This window comes from Hemiscyllium ocellatum, chromosome 7 (genome assembly GCF_020745735.1).
Source record: "Hemiscyllium ocellatum isolate sHemOce1 chromosome 7, sHemOce1.pat.X.cur, whole genome shotgun sequence".
NCBI lineage: Eukaryota > Metazoa > Chordata > Chondrichthyes > Orectolobiformes > Hemiscylliidae > Hemiscyllium > Hemiscyllium ocellatum.
Genome location: NC_083407.1, coordinates 84419112 through 84438132, shown reverse-complemented (window position 1 = coordinate 84438132; position 19021 = coordinate 84419112). Strand labels below are relative to the sequence as shown.

The 19021-nt window shown below is 42.4% G+C and overlaps 1 protein-coding gene across 11 annotated transcripts in view; it reads left to right on the top strand.

The window, feature by feature from the left end:
* LOC132817169 (serine/threonine-protein phosphatase 6 regulatory ankyrin repeat subunit B-like) overlaps positions 1-19021 on the top strand; it is a 224617-nt gene that overhangs the window by 98662 nt on the left and 106934 nt on the right. For all 11 annotated transcript variants that reach the window (XM_060827396.1, XM_060827397.1, XM_060827393.1 and 8 more), the window contains 5 exons: positions 579-779; positions 4431-4518; positions 7514-7656; positions 14103-14315; positions 17332-17410. In XM_060827396.1, coding sequence (XP_060683379.1) covers positions 579-779; positions 4431-4518; positions 7514-7656; positions 14103-14315; positions 17332-17410 — 724 coding nt within the window. The remainder of the gene's footprint in view (positions 1-578; positions 780-4430; positions 4519-7513; positions 7657-14102; positions 14316-17331; positions 17411-19021) is intronic.

Sequence of the window (19021 nt, the reverse complement as noted above, 5' to 3'; positions counted from 1 at the left end):
CACCTGGGCTCTAATGTAACTGCGGAAAAGGGGCAGGTAGTCGGCCCTAACGACCCCCTCTACGGCCCGCTGCCTGGACCTGTTTTGGCCAGTTTGGCCAGGCTCAGAACTTGTTTTTCTATTTTTTAAAGCAAACCCACATTTTTTTTTGTTTTTAACTTAAATACACCAGTGTTTAACATGCTGCAGCATTGCAGTTGACCACAGAAATGGTGGCAGTGGGATTCGATGTCTCACCTCGTCAGAAAGTGGAAGCTGGCTCCCACGCCTTTGACACTCGGCCACTCGTCCAATCAGGGAACTCATTCTGAGAGATCCACCTGGCTGACCTGTTCCAATCACTGCAATATGACTCTGGTTTTGTAAAATGGCTTGAGATCTTGTACTAAATGAAATGTGTTATATTAATATGTAAACTATTGAATTCAAGGAGTACGTATCTTAATACTGAGATATTTGTTTGTATTTCCAGCATTTCTGGTACATGGGTCTTGAAAAAGATGTCAAATTAGATTTGCTGAATTAGTGCAGTAACTTGTGTTTTAACAACTTTGTATCTTCAACACTGATTCTTTCAGGAAGCAGTTCACGTTTTGATCAAACATTCAGCAGATGTCAATGCTCGTGACAAAAACTGGCAGACCCCATTACATGTAGCTGCTGCTAACAAGGCAGTGAAGTGTGCAGAAGCAATCATTCCATTGCTTAGCAGTGTCAACGTTTCTGATCGAGGAGGCAGGACAGCCTTGCATCATGCTGCACTCAATGGGCATATAGAGGTAAGAGGTACATAAAATATTCCTGCTATTGTACGTGTTTGCAGATTTGTGCTTTGACCTAAATGTATGCTACAATCAATAAAACAGGTTTTCAGCCCGTTCCAGATAAAATGCTGACTGCTTTTGTCAACTCTTAAGGATCAGTGTAATTAGCTAAGAATGAAGGGTGGACTGGTTGATGCTATTGCAGTGTAAATTGAAAATCCAGTTGCATGGAGGATTACATTAACAATGGCATTAAAAGAAGGGAATGGGGAAAAATAGTAATGAATAAAAAACTAAGCGCAAAAGTCTTTACAATTTTGAAAATGAAAGGAAAGTCAGTTGTAGGTTCAACTATAATGAATAATCTACAATTTGTTACGTTAAATCCGTAATTAGTTAAAATTGCCAATGACTTGTACCTTAATTTCCTGATTTACACTATGGAGGAGAAAGTGAGGTCTGCAGATGTTGGAGATCAGAGTTGAAAATGTGTTGCTGGAAAAGCGCAGCAGGTCAGGCAGCATCCAAGGAACAGGAAACTCGACGTTTCGGGCATAAGCCCTTCATCAGGAATGAGGAAAGTGTGTCCAGCCGGCTAAGATAAAAGGTAGGGAGGAGGGACTTGGGGGAGGGGCGATGGAGATGTGATAGGTGGAAGGAGGTCAAGGTGAGGGTGATAGGCCGGAGTGGGTGGGGGCGGAGAGGTCAGGAAGAAGATTGCAGGTTAGGAAGGTGGTGCTGAGTTCGAGGGGAAATGAAGAAACTGGAGAAATCTGAGTTCATCCCTTGTGGTTGGAGGGTTCCCAGGCGGAAGATGAGGCGCTCTTCCTCCAACCGTCGTGGTGTTATGGTCTGGCGATGGAGGAGTCCAAGGACCTGCATGTCCTTGGTGGAGTGGGAGGGGAGAGTTAAAGTGTTGAACCACGGGGTGGTTGGGTTGGTTGGTCCAGGTGTCCCAGAGGTGTTCTCTGAAACGTTCCGCAAGTAGGTGGCCTGTCTCCCCAATATAGAGGAGGCCACATCGGGTGCAGCGGATGTAATAGATGATGTGTGTGGAGGTGCAGGTGAATTTGTGGCGGATATGGAAGGATCCCTTGGGGCCTTGGAGAGATGTAAGGGAGGAGGCGTGGGCGCAAGTTTTGCATTTCTTGCGGTTGCAGGGGAAGGTGTCGGGAGTGGAGGTTGGGTTGGTGGGGGGTGTGGACCTGACGAAGGAGTCAGGGAGGGAGTGGTCTTTTCGGAACGCTGATAGGGGAGGGGAGGGGAGGGGAGGGAAATATATCCCTGGTGGTGGGGTCCGTTTGGAGGTGGTGGAAATGACGGCGGATGATACACTATATACGGAGTTTGGTGGGGTGGTAGGTGAGAACCAGTGGGGTTCTGTCCTGGTGGTGGTTGGAGGGGGCGGGGCTCAAGGGCGGAGGAGCGGGATGTGGAGGAGATGCGGTGGAGGGCATCGTCGATCACGTCTGGGGGGAATCTGCGGTCCTTGAAGAAGGAGGCCATCTGGGCTGTACGGTATTGGAACTGGTTCTCCTGGGAGCAGATGCAGCGGAGACGAAGGAATTGGGAATATGGGACGGTGTTTTTACAGGGGACAGGGTGGGAGGAGGTGTAGTCCAGGTAGCTGTGGGAGTCAGTCGGTTTATAGTAGATGTCTGTGTTGATTCGGTCGCCCGAGATAGAAATGGAAAGGTCTAGGAAGGGGAGGGAGGAGTCTGAGATGGTCCAGGTGAATTTGAGGTCCGGGTGGAAGGTCTTGGTAAAGTGGATGAACTGTTCAACCTCCCCAACATTAGCATTACCGGTTGGCAGCCTATAAAGATTTCCACCGATATTTGCTACCTCTTGCCGTTTCTTAGCTTCATCTGAACTGATTCTGCATCATGATCATGCAACTTAGGATTCTCTTTCACTAACATGCTATCAGTCTAGCTCAAACTCTACCAACTACTGTGCACACTGACATTTTATGCTTGTAGTAATCTTGAAATTACTACTTCAAGGTCACATTTTTTGATCTCTTTGATAACTCTGTCAAATCTGCTTTCAGGACCTCATTCCTTTTCCTTACTGTGTTAGTGGTTCCAGTGTGGGCCATGCTTTCTGGATGTTGTCTCTTCCCAGAAGAATGTCCTACAGTTGTTCTGTGATATTCTTGATCCTGGCCCACAGAGGCAACACCCTAGGGTCCTGTCCACAGTTGCAGAAATGTTTACATAATCCTTCAGCTAATGAATCCCCTATCACTGTTGTTCTTCCATTCTCTCTCTTGTCTCCTCTCCTGTGCATTTCGACCAACTGTGGTGCCATAGACTTGACTCTGGCTGCGCTGCTCTAAGGAACCCATACTGGTATCCAATAAAATGTTAGGTAGCGAGATCATCGCAGAGGGCATTGACATCACCTGTTTGGTTCTTGTTAACTACCTGCTGGTTACCTATTTCCCTTCTGGTAATTTTGTAACAAAAGGTAGCCCTGGAGAAAATCTCTGAGCCCTTCGAGACAATGGACAGATACTTGATTGACAGGATGTGATTAGTGGTACCCTGCAAACATCTTGGGGCTTGAGATGTTCAATGTATTGACTAATAACTGAAATGATCAGTTAAAAAGCCACATATTCAAATTTCCTGTTGGTACAAAGGTTTGGTGTTGTAAGCAGTGTAAACAAAAGCATAAAATTATGAACTGAAATTGGTAAATTAAGTGATAAAAAAAATGTTTAAAAATGAATTTTCATGTTGGCAAATGTATTACCATTTGAAATGAATAGAACAAATTACAATGAACTGAGCAAAAGCTTACAATGATTGCGATCCAAAGATGCTTTTAGGTTTCCACATAGATCATTAAACTGTCATGGGCAAATATAGAAAGTAATCAAAAGTGAAAACTAGTTTCTATATCTGGTTGTATTTCCTGAAATTTAGAAGATTTAAGTTGTTATGTTAATACATAAGCTATTGAATTAAAGGAGTACTCTATCTCAATACTCAGAAGTATTTGTTTGTATTTCCAGCATCTCTGGTACTTTGGTCTTGAAAGAGATGTAAAGTTAGATTTGACTTAAGGTGTCAGGGTATTTTTGCGAACAGTATAGATTGGAAGAAACTATTTCTTCTGCTTGCTGTGTCTGGGTGCAATAGCTGAATGTCGCTGAACTTCTCACTGGTTAGTATGTTGCTTGTTGTAATTAAGCTATGTGACCGAAATAATGCAAACATATTTTACACACAAAATTCTGCTGCTGATAAACCACTGAAAATGGAGTATTTAAATAATATTTAATGAAATCGTTTGCATATAGTTTTGCATTGATATATTAATTTGCGTTAATGCATCGTGTGCCATTTTGGAGGAAACTTGTGTAGAAGTTGACAGTTTTTGTAGCATTGAGGTTGTGATGCAAATCATGGTACAGTGGCATTTGAACATTTTCACTTTCTGCATTTTCATAATATTTCACACTTGCAGTGAATTCCTTTTTACCCTCATTCCCCTTTCAAATTTGAACTGTCTATTGTGCCAGCTGTTACTTTGGAAAGTTTCTGTTCATTAGATCAACCTTATGCTGAAATTCAGATCTATGTGATGAATGAATTTTGAATTTTTGAATTTTTATGGATCATTTTATTTTCCTTCCTCTTCCCTTTCCCCTTCAAGATGGTAAATCTTCTATTAGCAAAAGGGGCCAATATTAATGCTTTTGATAAGAAGGACAGAAGGGCCTTGCACTGGGCAGCTTACATGGGTAAGTCACATTACATTCCTAGTTTCTCATTGAATGATTAGATTGATTACACAATACTTCTCCTACAAATGGGTTGATAATGTAATATCATCTGTCGGTCAAAGATATAAATACTTTCTGATCTGGTTTGATGCCTTCCCATTAAATTTTGTCCTTTTATGAATGTTTCCATGAATTCGGTTTCTTGTTTGATGACTATCTGGATTGAAGTGCAGTAATGTGAAGCACATTTCCAGAATTGTATTTCGTTTTCAGGGGAGGCATATATTTAAAATATAACTTAAATAATTGTGATGTTTGTATAAGTATTCAAATGTGTTTCATGTCATGTGCAGAACTTCACTTGGAACGTTAAGTCTTGTTAAATATTCCTTTTCACACTGCATGATCAACAGCCTAAATAATATGACATCATGCATTTGCTTATTGTAATCTATAGCAGTGGTTCTCAACTGTTTTTGAACATGGCCCCCAGGAATTCTTCTCAGGTTGCAGAACTTTCCGTTTCAAACAAGGATACAACACAAACAGATAGTCAGAAAATCATTTATTATTGAACACCTAGAAAACTTTGAATGTTCCGCCATGCTAGACAAACTTAAAAAAAACTGTATGAAATTAAACATCTATTAGGCCTTGATCTTGGTGCTTTTGTGCATGTTTCGTGATATCGAGCTCCAAATTAGGTTAGTGTTGGGTATTTCATCAGTTCAGTTACCAGGGCCCCCATAAACCCTTGGGGCTCGCCTTCTCTCAGTTTTCAGTCTTTGGCCCCCTTCAAATGTGCCGGGGCTCCTGAGGGGACCATATTGGCCACCCCCCTTAAAATTGGCTGATCTATAGTCACAATTCTGAACAGTATTGTGAGAATGAATTGACTCCTGATTTCAAAAGCCATACTACTAACTTTTTAAACCTGAAATACACGAGTCGGGGCTATAATGGCACGCTCGCCATCACATAGATGGATGTACACCCAGCTACATGAACAAGCAACTTGACACCAGTTAGGATTAAGCAGTTCACTTAATCAACACCTCCATCCTTTTGCCTAAACATTTGACCTTCAGAGCTCATGTACCATGATTACCAGGTGAACTATCTCTTATTATCATGCACCAACACAATTTGCTTAGGATATCCAAAGCCTTTACATTAGAATGACCAGGGCAAAACATGTATGGGAACACATCACCTCCAGTTGCCAGAAAATTTTGGTATGCTTATGTTCAGTCATTGATCAAGGGATCAAAATTCTGAAACTCCCTGCCTGATAAAATTATCAACTTGTCTACACCCATGGGCTGCAGTAATTCTTCAAACTCCTTTACTGTTTACTAAGGCCAGTTATGGATGCTAGAAGTACCAAAACTGACTGTCTCCAAAAATTATCAAAATAAAACAAAAACTAATACTTCATCTTTGTATCCAATGGATTTGATTTATAGTTCAAAAAGGGGAGTAGAGACAACTCTGGTAATTATAGACCAGTGAGCCTTCCTTCGGTTGTGGGTATAGTGTTGGAAAGGATTATAAGAGAATTTCTAATCATCTAGAAAGGAATAAGTTGATTGGCGATAGACTACATGATTTTCTGAAGAGTAGATTGTGCCTCATCAATCTGATTGAGTTCTTTTGAGGAGGTGACCAAATAGGTGGATGAAGGTAAAGTGGTTGATGTGATGTATATAAATTTCAGTAGAGTGTTTGATAAAGTTCCCCGCGGTAGGCTATTGCAGAAAATATAGAGGTATGGGATTGAGGGCGATTGAGCAGTTTGGATCAGAAAGTGGCTAGCTGAAAGAAGACAGGTGATGTTGGTTAATGGGAATGTTCTTCCTCGAGTCCAGTTACTAGTAGTGTACCCCAAGAATCTGCTTTGGGGCCACAGCTGTTAGTCATTTTTACAGATGACCTGGATGAGGGCGTAGATAGATGGGTTAGTAAATTTGCGAGTAACATTAAGGTCAGTGGAGTTGTGGACAGTGCTGAAAGATGATGTAGGTTACAAAGTGGCATAGAAAAGCTGCAGAGCTGGGCAGAGAGTTGGCAGATGGAGTTTAATGCGGAAAAGTGTGAAGTGATTCATTTTGGAAAGAGTCACAGGAATACAGAGTACTGGGCTAATGGTAAGATTCTTAGCAGTGTGGATGAGCAGAGAGATTTAAGTGTCCATGTACATAGGTCCCTGAGAGTTGCCACCCAGATTGATAGTGTTGTTAAGAAGGCATACGATGTGTTAGCTTTTATTTGTAGAGGGATTGAGTTTTGGAGCCATGAGGTCATGTTGTAGCTGGACAAAACTCTGTGGCTGCACTTGGAATATTGTATGCATTTCTGGTCCTCACATTTTAGGAAGGATGTGGAAGCTTTGGAAAGTGTGCAGAGGTGATTTACCAGGATGTTGCCTGGTATGGAGGGAAAGTCTTATGAGGAAAGGCTGAGGGACTTGAGGCTGTTCTCGTTAAAGAGAAGGTTGAGAGGTGACTTGGAGATAAATTAAATAATTGGAGGAGTGGATAGGGGGGACAGTGAGAGCCGTTTTCCTCAGATAGCAATGGCTAGCAGAAGGGGACGTAGCCTTAAATTGAGGGATAATAGATATAGGACAGATGTCAGACATAGTTTCTTTACTCAGAGTCATAGGGGTGTGGAATGCACTGCCTGCAACAGTAGTAGACTCTCCAACTTTAAGGGCATTTAAATGGTCATTGGATAACAAGATGGATGAAAATAGAGTAGTGTAGATGAGATGAGCTTCAGATTGGTATCACCGGTCGGCGCAACACTAGGGCCGCTGGGCTTGTACTGTAATATTCTATGTTCTCTATATGTAAAATCAAAAATTCAAGATAAAACTGATGTCTAGGCTTGGAAAGACACAATTACTTAATGGGTGTTGAAGGTTCACCATATTATTTATTCTCCATCTAAAAGCTACATGTTAATATTATGTATTTCAATCAATATATAATGTTGGATTTTTTTATTGTAGGTCATGTTGAAGTAGTTTCGTTGTTGTTGAGTCATGGAGCAGAAGTTAGTTCCAAGGATAAGAAAGGTTATACCTCACTCCATGCAGCTGCCTCTAATGGACAAATTAATGTGGTGAAACTACTGATTAGTCTTGCTGTAGAGGTAAGTGTTGCTTTCTTGCAAAATGAATGAAGCAAATATGATTTTTTTTCTCCTCAAGAAGTTGAAAAAATTGTACATTTCAAATAGATCAGGAGCCAACAGGAGCAAACCGAAGATGACATACATTTCTAGTTTTATTATGCGTTTTATTTCCGAAAAGCACTCTAGAGTCGTAGAGGTGTACAGCATGGAAACAGACCCTTTAGTCCAACACATCCATGCTGACCAGGTATCTTAACCTAATCTACTCATCTGCCAGCACGTGGCTCATATCCCTCTAAACCCTTCCTATTCATATACCCTTCCAGAAGCTTTAGCATGATTCAGTGGTAATAAATTGAGAAGTGTATTGGTTTGGAAGTCTGAGCAAAAGATCCAGACTTAAATTTCAGTAAAAAATGAGGTCTGCAGATGCTGGAGATCACAGCTGAAAATGTGTTGCTGGTTAAAGCACAGCAGGTTAGGCAGCATCTCAGGAATAGGTAATTCGATGTTTCGAGCATAAGCCCTTCATCAGGAATGAGAGAGAGTAGCCAAGCAGGCTAAGATAAAAGGTAGGGAGGAGGGACTTGGGGGAGGGGCGATGGAGGTGGGATAGGTGGAAGGAGGTCAAGGTGAGGGTGATAGGCCGGAGTGGGGTGGGGGCGGAGAGGTCAGTAAGGAGATTGCAGGTTAGGAGGGCGGTGCTGAGTTGAGGGAACCGACTGAGACAAGGTGGGGGGAGGGGAAATGAGGAAACTGGAGAAATCTGAATTCATACCTTGTGGTTGGAGGGTACCCAGGCAGAAGATGAGGCGCTCCTCCTCCAGCCGTCGTGTTGTTATGTTCTGCTGGTGGAGGAGTCCAAGGACCTGCATGTCCTCCGTGGAGTGGGAGGGAGAGTTAAAGTGTTGAGCCACGGGGTGGTTGGGTTGGTTGGTCCAGACGGCCCAGAGGTGTTCTCTGAAGCGTTCCGCAAGTAAGCGGCCTGTCTCCCCAATATAGAGGAGGCCACATCGGGTGTAGCGGATGCAATAGATGATGTGTGTGGAGGTACAGGTGAACTTGTGGCGGATGTGGAAGGATCCCTTGGGGCCTTGGAGGGAAGTGAGTGTGGAGGTGTGGGCGCAAGTTTTACATTTCCTGCGGATGCAGGGGAAGGTGCCGGGGGTGGAGGTTGGGTTGGTGGGGGGTGTGGATCTGACGAGGGAGTCACGAAGGGAGTGGTCCTTGCGGAACGCTGATAGGGGAGGGGAGGGAAATATATCCCTGGTGGTGGGGTCCATTTGGAGGTGGCGGAAATGACGGCGGATGATACGTTGTATGCGGAGGTTGGTGGGGTGGTAGGTGAGAACCAGTGGGGTTCTGTCTTGGTGGCAGTTGGAGGAGCGGGGCTCAAGGGCGGAGGAGCGGGAAGTGGAGGAGATGCGGTGGAGGGCATCGTCGATCACGTCTGGGGGAATCTGCGGTCCTTGAAGAAGGAGGCCATCTGGGCTGTGCGGTTTTGGAACTGGTCCTCCTGGGAGCAGATGCGGTGGAGACGAAGGAATTGGGAGTATGGGATGGAGTTTTTGCAGGGGGCAGGGTGGGAGGAGGTGTAGTCCAGGTAGCTGTGGGAGTCAGTCGGTTTATAGTAGATGTCTGTGTTGAGTCAGTCGTCCGAGATAGAGATGGAAAGGTCTAGGAAGGGGAGGGAGGAGTCTGAGACAGTCCAGGTGAATTTCAGGTCGGGATGGAAGGTGTTAGTAAAGTTGATGAACTGTTCAACCTCCTCGTGGGAGCACGAGGCAGCGCCGATACAGTCATCGATGTAGCGGAGGAAAAGGTGGGGGGTGGTGCCAGTGTAGTTGCGGAAGATGGACTGTTCCACATATCCTACGAAGAGGCAGACATAGCTGGGGCCCATGCGGGTGCCCATGGCAACTCCTTTAGTTTGGAGGAAGTGGGAGGATTGAAAAGAGAAGTTATTCAGGGTGAGGACCAGTTCAGTCAGTCGAAGGAGGGTGTCAGTGGAAGGGTACTGGTTGGTGCAGCGGGAAAGGAAGAAGCGGAGGGCTTTGAGTCCTTCGTGATGGGGGATGGAGGTGTACAGGGACTGGATGTCCATAGTGAAAATAAGGCGTTGGGGACCGGGGAAGCGAAAATCCTGGAGGAGGTGGAGGGCGTGGGTGGTGTCCCGAACGTAGGTGGGGAGTTCTTGGACTAAAGGGGACAGGACCGTGTCGAGGTATTGGGAAATGAGTTCGGTGGGGCAGGAGCAGGCTGAGACAATGGGTCGGCCAGGGCAGGCAGGTTTGTGGATTTTGGGCAGGAGGTAAAAACGGGCGGTGCGGGGTTGTGGGACTATGAGGTTGGAGGCGGTGGATGGGAGATCCCCTGAGGTGATGAGGTCATGGATGGTCTGGGAGATGATGGTTTGGTGGTCGGAGGTGGGGTTGTGGTCAAGGGGGCGATAAGAGGAGGCGTCCGCGAGCTGGCGTTTGGCCTCAGCGGTATAAAGGTCAGTGCGCCAAACTACCACCGCGCCTCCCTTGTCTGCGGTTTTGATGGTGAGGTTGGGATTGGAGGGAGTGGAGGGCTGCGCGTTCTGAGGGTGAGAGGTTGGAGTGGGTGAGAGGGGTGGACAGGTTGAGTCGGTTAATGTCACGGCGGCAGTTGGCTATAAAGAGGTCGAGGGCGGGTAGGAGGCCAGCACGGGGTGTCCAGGTGGATGGGGTGTGTTGGAGGCGGGAGAAGGGGTCGTCAGAGGGTGGGCGGGAGTCTTGGTTGTGAAAGTAGGCACGGAGGCGAAGGCGGCGGAAGAATTGTTCAATATCTCGGCGCGTGTTGACCTCATTAATCCAAGGGCGTAGGGGAATGAAGGTGAGGCCCCTGCTGAGGACTGATCTTTCATCCTCAGAGAGGGGGAGATCTGGAGGGATGGTGAAAATCCGGCAAGGCTGGGAACTAGGACCTGGTGTGGGACTGGGGCTGGGGCTGGGGGCGGGGACAGAGATCGAAGTAGGGGCGGAGTTAGACGTGGTGACGTTGCTCGATGTGGGGGCGGAGTCAAGCGTGGGGGCAGGGCATGCGTCGTGACAGAAATAAGCGTGGGGGCGGGGTTACGTGTAGTGACGAAAGACGGCGTGGGGGCGGGGTTATACGTGGTGACGAAGGTTTGCGTGGGGGCGGGGTTACGTGTAGTGACGAAAGACGGCGTGGGGGCGGGGAAACCTGAGGATTTGTGCTCCTGCAGGTTAGTGATGTCAGTGGGGGCGGAAGTGGCTGCGCCGACGGCAACCGGAGGGGCAGAAATGGTTGCGGCGACGGAGGAATGGTGGTCATTCCCGGTAGCCGCGTGGGTCGCGGGTCCATCGGTGATCGTGGAAGCGGTTGTCTGTGCGGTGGTCACCGGGGCAGTAGTTGGGGCGGAGGTCGGTGGCGGCGGAAGTGACGTCACGGTCGGCGGCGGCCTTTGGTGCCGCGGGCGCTGTGGAGGCCACATGTGTAATGGCGTCCGACAGGCCTATAGAAAATTCTGGAATAGTTGAGGAGCCACGAGTGTGGGGGTAAGTACATGAAAGTTTTTGGTAATTTCAGTACAGTGTTGAAGAAGCATTGCCTGACCAGAAGTGTTGTCTTTGACATGAGTTGTTAAACTGAGGGTTCCACTTGCCTGTTCCAATGGATGCAAACAAAAATATCTGGTACTATTGGAAAAATAAGTGATGTTGTCTCATGTCTATTCTAATAGTTATCTGTAAACCAGAATTAGTATCTTACTACAGTGTGAAATTGTTTGCCAAACGCAGAGAATGAAATTCAAAAGCAAATAAGTGTCTGTGGAGCACTTTGATATGTCCTGAGGATACGGAAAGGTCTACATAATTTTTTTAATAAAAAGCCTTTTAAGCTAGTTTATTGTTGTAGAACTGTAGTTACAGTTTTTCAGTGAATGAAGTAAAATCAAACTGATGTGCCATTCAGAAGAAGCATTGTCGTATGTCATGACTTACTGGAGTAGAGTGTTAGAAATCTTAAGATTAAGGTTGACAGAATGCACAAATTAGGCTTTTGTACTGAACAAGAATAACTAATTGTTACAGTTAAATAGACTGTAGCTACAGGTAAGCATTCATAAAGTCGATACATAATGCTTTTGATTTAAAATGCTAATCCCCTTGTGAACTCCCCCCACCCCATACATATATAGACCGATGTACAAACGTAAAAATGCACAAGGATGAATGGAAAAAAAAAACTAGAAAGACTGTAATTTTTGTCCACCAATTCTATTGAGCTGGTTCTCGCAGACCTGAAACTCCTTCTGGTTCCCATTTTTGAATGTTTCCTCTGGTTTGCAAGTTGCTCAGAGTGACTTGTTCTGATGTGTCAACTAAAAGTCAAAGCTTGCAGCAATTGCTGAAATGAAGATGACCTGGTTTTCTTCAGATTTAAGGTGAGTTTTGACTGCATGGAACAGTAAGACATCATGTGAACTTGTGGAGATCAAAAGCCCTTTTTATCTTGTTCCCTGCTCCATGCTGTTCACTTGCCTGATAACCAGTCACATATGGGTTATGAGAACCCCCTCATGGGTTCTTTTGTCATTGATAACTAGTCGATTGTCTACCAGAGCTTCATCTGAATACAGAGCCTCTTGGCTCCTGTTACTCTACAGCACTTCAGTTACTACTTGTTTACTGAGGAACCTCAATTATATGAACGAGATGGATAGGCACTATTTCGTTTGGATAATTGATAATTGAGTTAATTGATTTCCTTTGGGGCTCAGTTTTCTGTGAAGTCTGCTTCCTGTTCAGGACATGATGCAGCAACATGCTGCGCATGACACCCTGCCCTCCCATCTGCTCCCAACCTCGTCTGCTCCCGACCCTGCACCCCCCACACACACCCCGGGGCAACCGGACTGGACACTAACAATAAGACTTCTGCTGCCTTTGCGGGGTGAGTCTCCAAATAGCACGCGTACACATTTTGACAGGTTCCGCCTTTGTCGTGTACAAGACGGTGTTGGAGAGATTATCTGGGGAAGGGGGGTGGATTTAGGGTTGACGGTTTACCCCTATGTAGAACTCCAGGGAAAGTGTGGGGGCAGAGAGAGGGCGGGAGGTTATTTAGAGACTGTTCTCAGCAGCATTTCAGTGAGCAAAGTTTGTTTTTCATCATTGTATCTGTAAACAAAAGATGCGATCAGGATTGAAACAGCTCTTCAACGTAATGTTTCTATTGGGACCTTGATCACCTTTGGATAACCCGATATTTGGATAATTTATTTTTGGATAATTAAGGTTCCTCTCTCTACGTTGCTTGCCATGGGTCTCCGGTTACTTGCTTTTCAAAGCATGCAGCTATCTTTTCAGAACACTGGTATTAAAACAGTTTTTCCCGTTTTCAGTCTGCAACTTTAAAACAACAATGCAAAAATAGAGTGTCGTATTCTTAAGCATACAAATAAATGGTATTGAAATTGGAAAATTAACAGCAATGGATCTGGAAGGTGCTGTTGCCTACTCTTTATTAATCTGGCTCCCAGTGTTGAATTTGACACGCACTAATATGAATTTAAAATCACATGTTCACGACTTCAGTAAAGATATTTCATTCATGCATATTAAGAACCCTTATTATCTTGGTCATAATTAATCATCAAAAAATAAGACCCGAGCTGAAAATGAAAATTTTGTTGAGGGACTAAATATTTTTCAAAATATCTGGCAATGATTTCACATTCCTGTCTTCGAAACTGGCTGTTTTTAAATCTTTCAGTCATTGTGGTTCAGGTTTGGGAATGTTCATAAAACTTTGAGCTATTGAAAATGAGCACTCTTAGAGGTAAAATAATTGGCTAGTTTACATCATTAGTTTCCTAGTGATGATATTAGGGTTACCCACTTTTTTTTATTGTTGTCAATAAAGACACAATGTAGTAAGACACAAGGTAGTAACAACTTATTTTAAAAAAAACACCCCACAGATTTAAAAAAAATCTAATTAGTGAACCTGATTTTAAATATTGATTCACTCATAGGTTGCGCACACAAAGATAAATAACCGTCTATGTCTGAAGGAAAACATTTATGTAAAAATAAGTTTGAGATGCAGTTGTACAATTTCAACTTGTCTTCCTTTTAATGTGCCATTATGTTAAAATAAATCAAGACCTGGTCTGAATCTAATCAGGCGTACTATCAATACCACATTGTGACTGTTTACTGAGTGGCAAAATTAATATTGTGATTTATTTCTTTATTATTCATTGATATTGTCTTGGATGTTAATTTCAACGTATGCATATTGAGCTATTTCTCCAAATTTTATATTTTGTATCAATGTAAAGTTAATTTAAGATTAAAAATGCCACATCATTTCTGTTTGAGACAAGTATGGTTTAGTTTTATTTACAATGGTATTTACAATGCCAAACCTATTTTTCAAGTTTGTGTCCAATTCACTTTCCATGGCAGATTGATGAACCGAATTTATATGGGAATACAGCTCTTCACATTGCATGTTACAATGGACAAGATACTGTAGTCAATGAACTTATTGACTATGGTGCTAATGTGAACCAACCCAACAACAAGGGATTTACACCTTTGCACTTTGCTGCTGCTTCAACCCATGGTGCTTTGTGTCTTGAACTATTAGTAAATAATGGAGCTGATGTCAACTTCCAGGTAAATGTCACTTTTTATAAATTTTAAAGGGAATAATTTTAAAATGACAGTTACTTATAGGGATAAATAAAATTGTCCCATAGAGAGACAGTCTGTTAATCACTTAATACTAGTAATAACTCCCACCCTAACCTATCGTGGCTCCTATATGTCTCCGCCAGATGTTGAAGACTGATAATTACACAGCACTACATACTCGTGAAGATTGGTGCTCTCCTTTACTAGTGGTATTTACAAAGAACTTTGAGTGTATTTGAATTTTGTTTTAACTTTTCTCAAAAGAACTATAATTTACAAGGCTGTATTGATGTCTTAGTTGGTCAAGTCTGTATGTAGAAGAGTTGTACAGACTAGGTTTGCTTCTCCATGAATTAATTCAGTTGACCTCTACATCACGCCTAATTTTCCTTTTGATGTTTTGATATGTTTCGGGACAATTAACATTCCAAGAGAAATTCAAAACCTTCATTGCAAATAGTTATGCCATTTATTTTAAACAAAACACAAATTTTTATATATATATATAAAGAAATTAACTAAAACATCCTGTATTAACTTAATCAAGTTTATTACAACCCTAGTTTACTCCTTCTTCTAAGAATTCGCTTAAATATTTTTTTGACATGTTATGACATACCTCAGTTACAGGCAGGACTTGAGCCTGAATCTACTGATTAAGAGGAAGGGACAAGCCATCTGTTCCACAAGACCCTCAGAATTCTTTCATAAGGTGAACAAATCATAGTTAGTTTTTTCTTTCAGGATCACCCACAATATTGTCACAGATTTCTGGAAGATTTTCCTCAGCTGCTTTACTTGCAGAGGAAAAATTTTCATATGCCATCTTATTGTGGATGCCTCAATATCTTTTTCTGCTTAGAGTCACTGCCTTTAAAATTAAGACCAAATTTGACCAAGTGTGCCATAAGGAACTGAAGCCAATGTGAATCGGGAAGTACTCTGTTCTGGTAGAGTCATACCTGACATAAAGGGAGTTCCTCAGGTAATGTCCCAGGTTCAACTATCTTCAGTTGCTTTATCAATGACCTTCCCTCCATCCTAAGGTCAGAGTGAGGATGTTTGCTGATTGCACAATGTTCAGTACCATTTGTAAGTCCTCAAATACTAAACCATGCCCAAATACAGCAAGACTAAGACAATATCCAGGTTTGGGCTGACAACTGGCAAGTAATATTGAGGTCACAATCATCCACAACAAAAGAGAATTTAACCATTTGCCTATTGACATTCAGTGGCATTGCCATCACTAAATCCCCTGCTGTTGCTACCCTGGCATTACCATTTACCAGAAACTGAAATGGACTTGTCATGTGGCTGCAAGTGGAGGTGAGAGGCGAGGAGTCTTGCACCAAGTAACTTAACTCGTGTTACCCCAAAATCTGTCCACTCTTTATCAGACACAATTCAGGAATCTGATGAAATACTCCCCACTTGCCTGAATGAATGAAGCTGCACAACACTCAAGAAACTTGACACCATACAGGACGAAGTAACTGGCTTGATTGATACCATGCCTTCAAACATCCACTAATTCCGTTATCAATGCTCTGTCCCCTCTATACGTATCATCTATAAGATGCCATGCAGAAATTCATGAACGCTGTTTCCAAGCCATGACCTCAACTATCTAGAAGGATAAAGGCAGCAGATGCATGAAAAAAAATCTCCACCTGCAAGTTTATCTCTAAGCCATCAGGACTTGGAAATATATTGCTAGTATTGCAAGGTCAAATCACCCAAGCTCTCCCTCCAACAGTATTGTGAGTTTACTGACAGGAAAAGACCTGCAGCAGTTCAAGAAGCTAATTCATCACCTTGTTTTAAAGGGCGACTAGGCAATAAATGCTTGCCCAGCCAACTTTGTCAGCAAGAGTGAACAGAGAAGAAGTGTCTGAGCTAACTTGTTTGTTACTTTATTTATCATAAACTCTGTGGAGGCACACCATAGATTCTTTCACTCTTTTCAAATTGGACAACCTTCCAGCTTCTGTTCCCTCCCCAAAATTAAATTGAGATTAAGTCTCATGTGCAACTTAACTGTTAAGATGACATTAGTTTACAGCACATGCTTTAAGCTGTTGTTTATTTTGGCTATCTCTTGATGAGCTACAAACCACATCAACTCTAAATTGCTATTAACTCTCAGCAAATAATCAGATAAACTGAGTCAGTTTTACAGTATGGTAAGAGGCCTTGCAGTCCATTTTCTCTACACCAGTCATCAAGCTCCTTTCTACTCGAGACCATTTTTCAGCACTTGGCCAATAGTCTTGTGCTATGCTGCTTCAAGTGATTGTCCAAATACTTTTTAAATGTTGGGATGGTTCTTGGCTTTATCATCTCTTCCAGATATCCATAATTCCCTGACAATAAAATTAGTTCCAATATCTGTCACCCTCTGGGTGAAAAAAATCTTGGTTAAATTCTTCTGAACTTCCTGCACTTTACCTTTAATCGATGTCCCCAATTGTTGATCTCTTTTCTAAGGGGAAACATTTTTCTTGTCTGTCTATGCTGCTCAATTTTCCATATGTTGCCTTAACTTTATCTACTGGTTCTGTTGTTTTCAAGGATCTGTAGGGATGCACACCATTTCTGTGGTGGTGTAACCTGCTCTGGGCTGTCTCTTCTCATCAACCTTTTTGATTACATAATCTGAATCCATTGATGCAAGCCTTGGTGCAAGATTCGAGAACCTGAACTCTTTGATAAACCTTTTTGTTTTGCGGGTGTCCTGTGTGACAACTGATGAGTTGCTGAACTGAATTAGCAGCTTCCTGAAGAGAAGCAAGAATCAGGCTGAAGGAGAATCCCTCATGGAAGGGTGATTTGTCCCCATTTTGTTCCTAACTAATGTTTTATCATTTCAAAATTCTATGAAACTGCACTTTCCAACTAAGACATGAGCATTTTGTATTTGTGCATGATGTTTATCAGGTTATCTGATATGATTACTGTGAAAAGTTGATGAAATATATATTTTGTTATCTTTCAGAGTAAAGATGGCAAGAATCCATTGCATATGACTGCTGTCCATGGTCGATTCACACGATCACAAACACTCATTCAAAATGGTATGCTTAATTTTCTCTCATTGACTTATGGAAGTTCGAAAACCTTGTGTGTGTGTGATTTTTTTTGACTAAAATACAAATTTGAATATTGAATCTTGGAATTGTTTTCATTCTTTTCATTTTTGGAGGGAAAACACATTGTAATTTTAATTTGTTAAACACAGCATTTGAGGTCAGCAATGTTCTATTATTTACAGCTTATATCTTAGAACATTATGAACAACAAAAAATCTTTTTTTTCCTCTATATATACATTTTCAGTAGGCATACTTTGGAGTTTTCATTATTCCAAAATAAAAAGCATGTATAATGGTGACTAAAACCTGTTGAAGAATATCCCAAAGGGAAGCTCTCAAACAGATCAAAAAGCACTTTATACTATTGAGTGTAGTGTCCCAAAAATAAGGTATATGGTTAAGACTGTTCACACATGCAAGACAGATAGTAAACTTGTGTTTGGAAAACAAAATTTATGGTTATAAAACTACATTTCTGTTGTGTTTCTGTCTTTGGCTTGACATTCTGACTGGAAAATTAATTATTAAGATTTCATTACAACCTATTACTGGAATACGAGCCCAAATCTTCCAATGTGGGTAGAAGCCTCCAGTAGAGTTCTCCCTCCCATGCCCAAAAAAAATGTTTTGACAGCACACTTCAATTTTGATACCATTGATAAATTTGCAGTGTCCTCAATGGTGTTGCTATTATTTGTTTCATGTAGATACTGAGCACATGCAGCCTATTTCTAAAACAATTGCCACTATGCTATTTCCATTACATATTCGCACATGCTGTTTTCCTCTCTGAACCTTATGCTTGCTACCTGTACTGAATGTCACCAAATGCCTTTCTCCTCTTATGTCTCCTGTTCACCCTGCCATTCTTTCACAGTCCCCTCCTCTATTATTCGGGAGGGGGGAATAGTGAGTGGGAGGATTGGGGGGTGAGGTAGCAAGGTGAATGTAAATTGAAAGGATTAGTACTGTAATTTATTAAGGGTTGAGAGAATTTTTGGGATCTTTAGATTGAAGGCAGTCAACAGGTTTTTCATGTAAAAGTTTCCATCAGCACCGTTACTCACCTGTATTTTGTTAAATAGGAAAGGAATTTTTGTTTACCTTTGTTCGGCATGTTTTTTGAGGGACATGTTCAGAATGCTAAAAATGTATGGTTGCGTACTTACGTGAAATTTGAAATAGAATGATTATTCTAGTGAAGTAATCTTCCAGAAAACAACCAATTCATATCTCATAGCTGGAGAGAATGAACTTGTATCTAACAAATAGAATCACCTTTGGTTGACTGCAATTGAAGTGGTAGAAATTCCTATCCCTTTCAATTGTTGATACACTTTAGGGTATACTGAGTTTAGATTAGGTTCACCTGACCACCTTTTTTTGAGGAATGAGTAAAACTATCTTGTCTCATTTCAAGATCTCTCGAGGCTGATTGGAACAGGGAAAGATAAAAAATTTTCAATCATTTTTGACAGTATTGGCAAGAACTTTCAAAAGCTGATGGGGGCAGATGTTTGCAGGTAAAGGACGGCTGGAAATTGGGAACCTTCAAAAATGAGAAGTCCACAGACCGTGTATTTCTGTTTGGGTG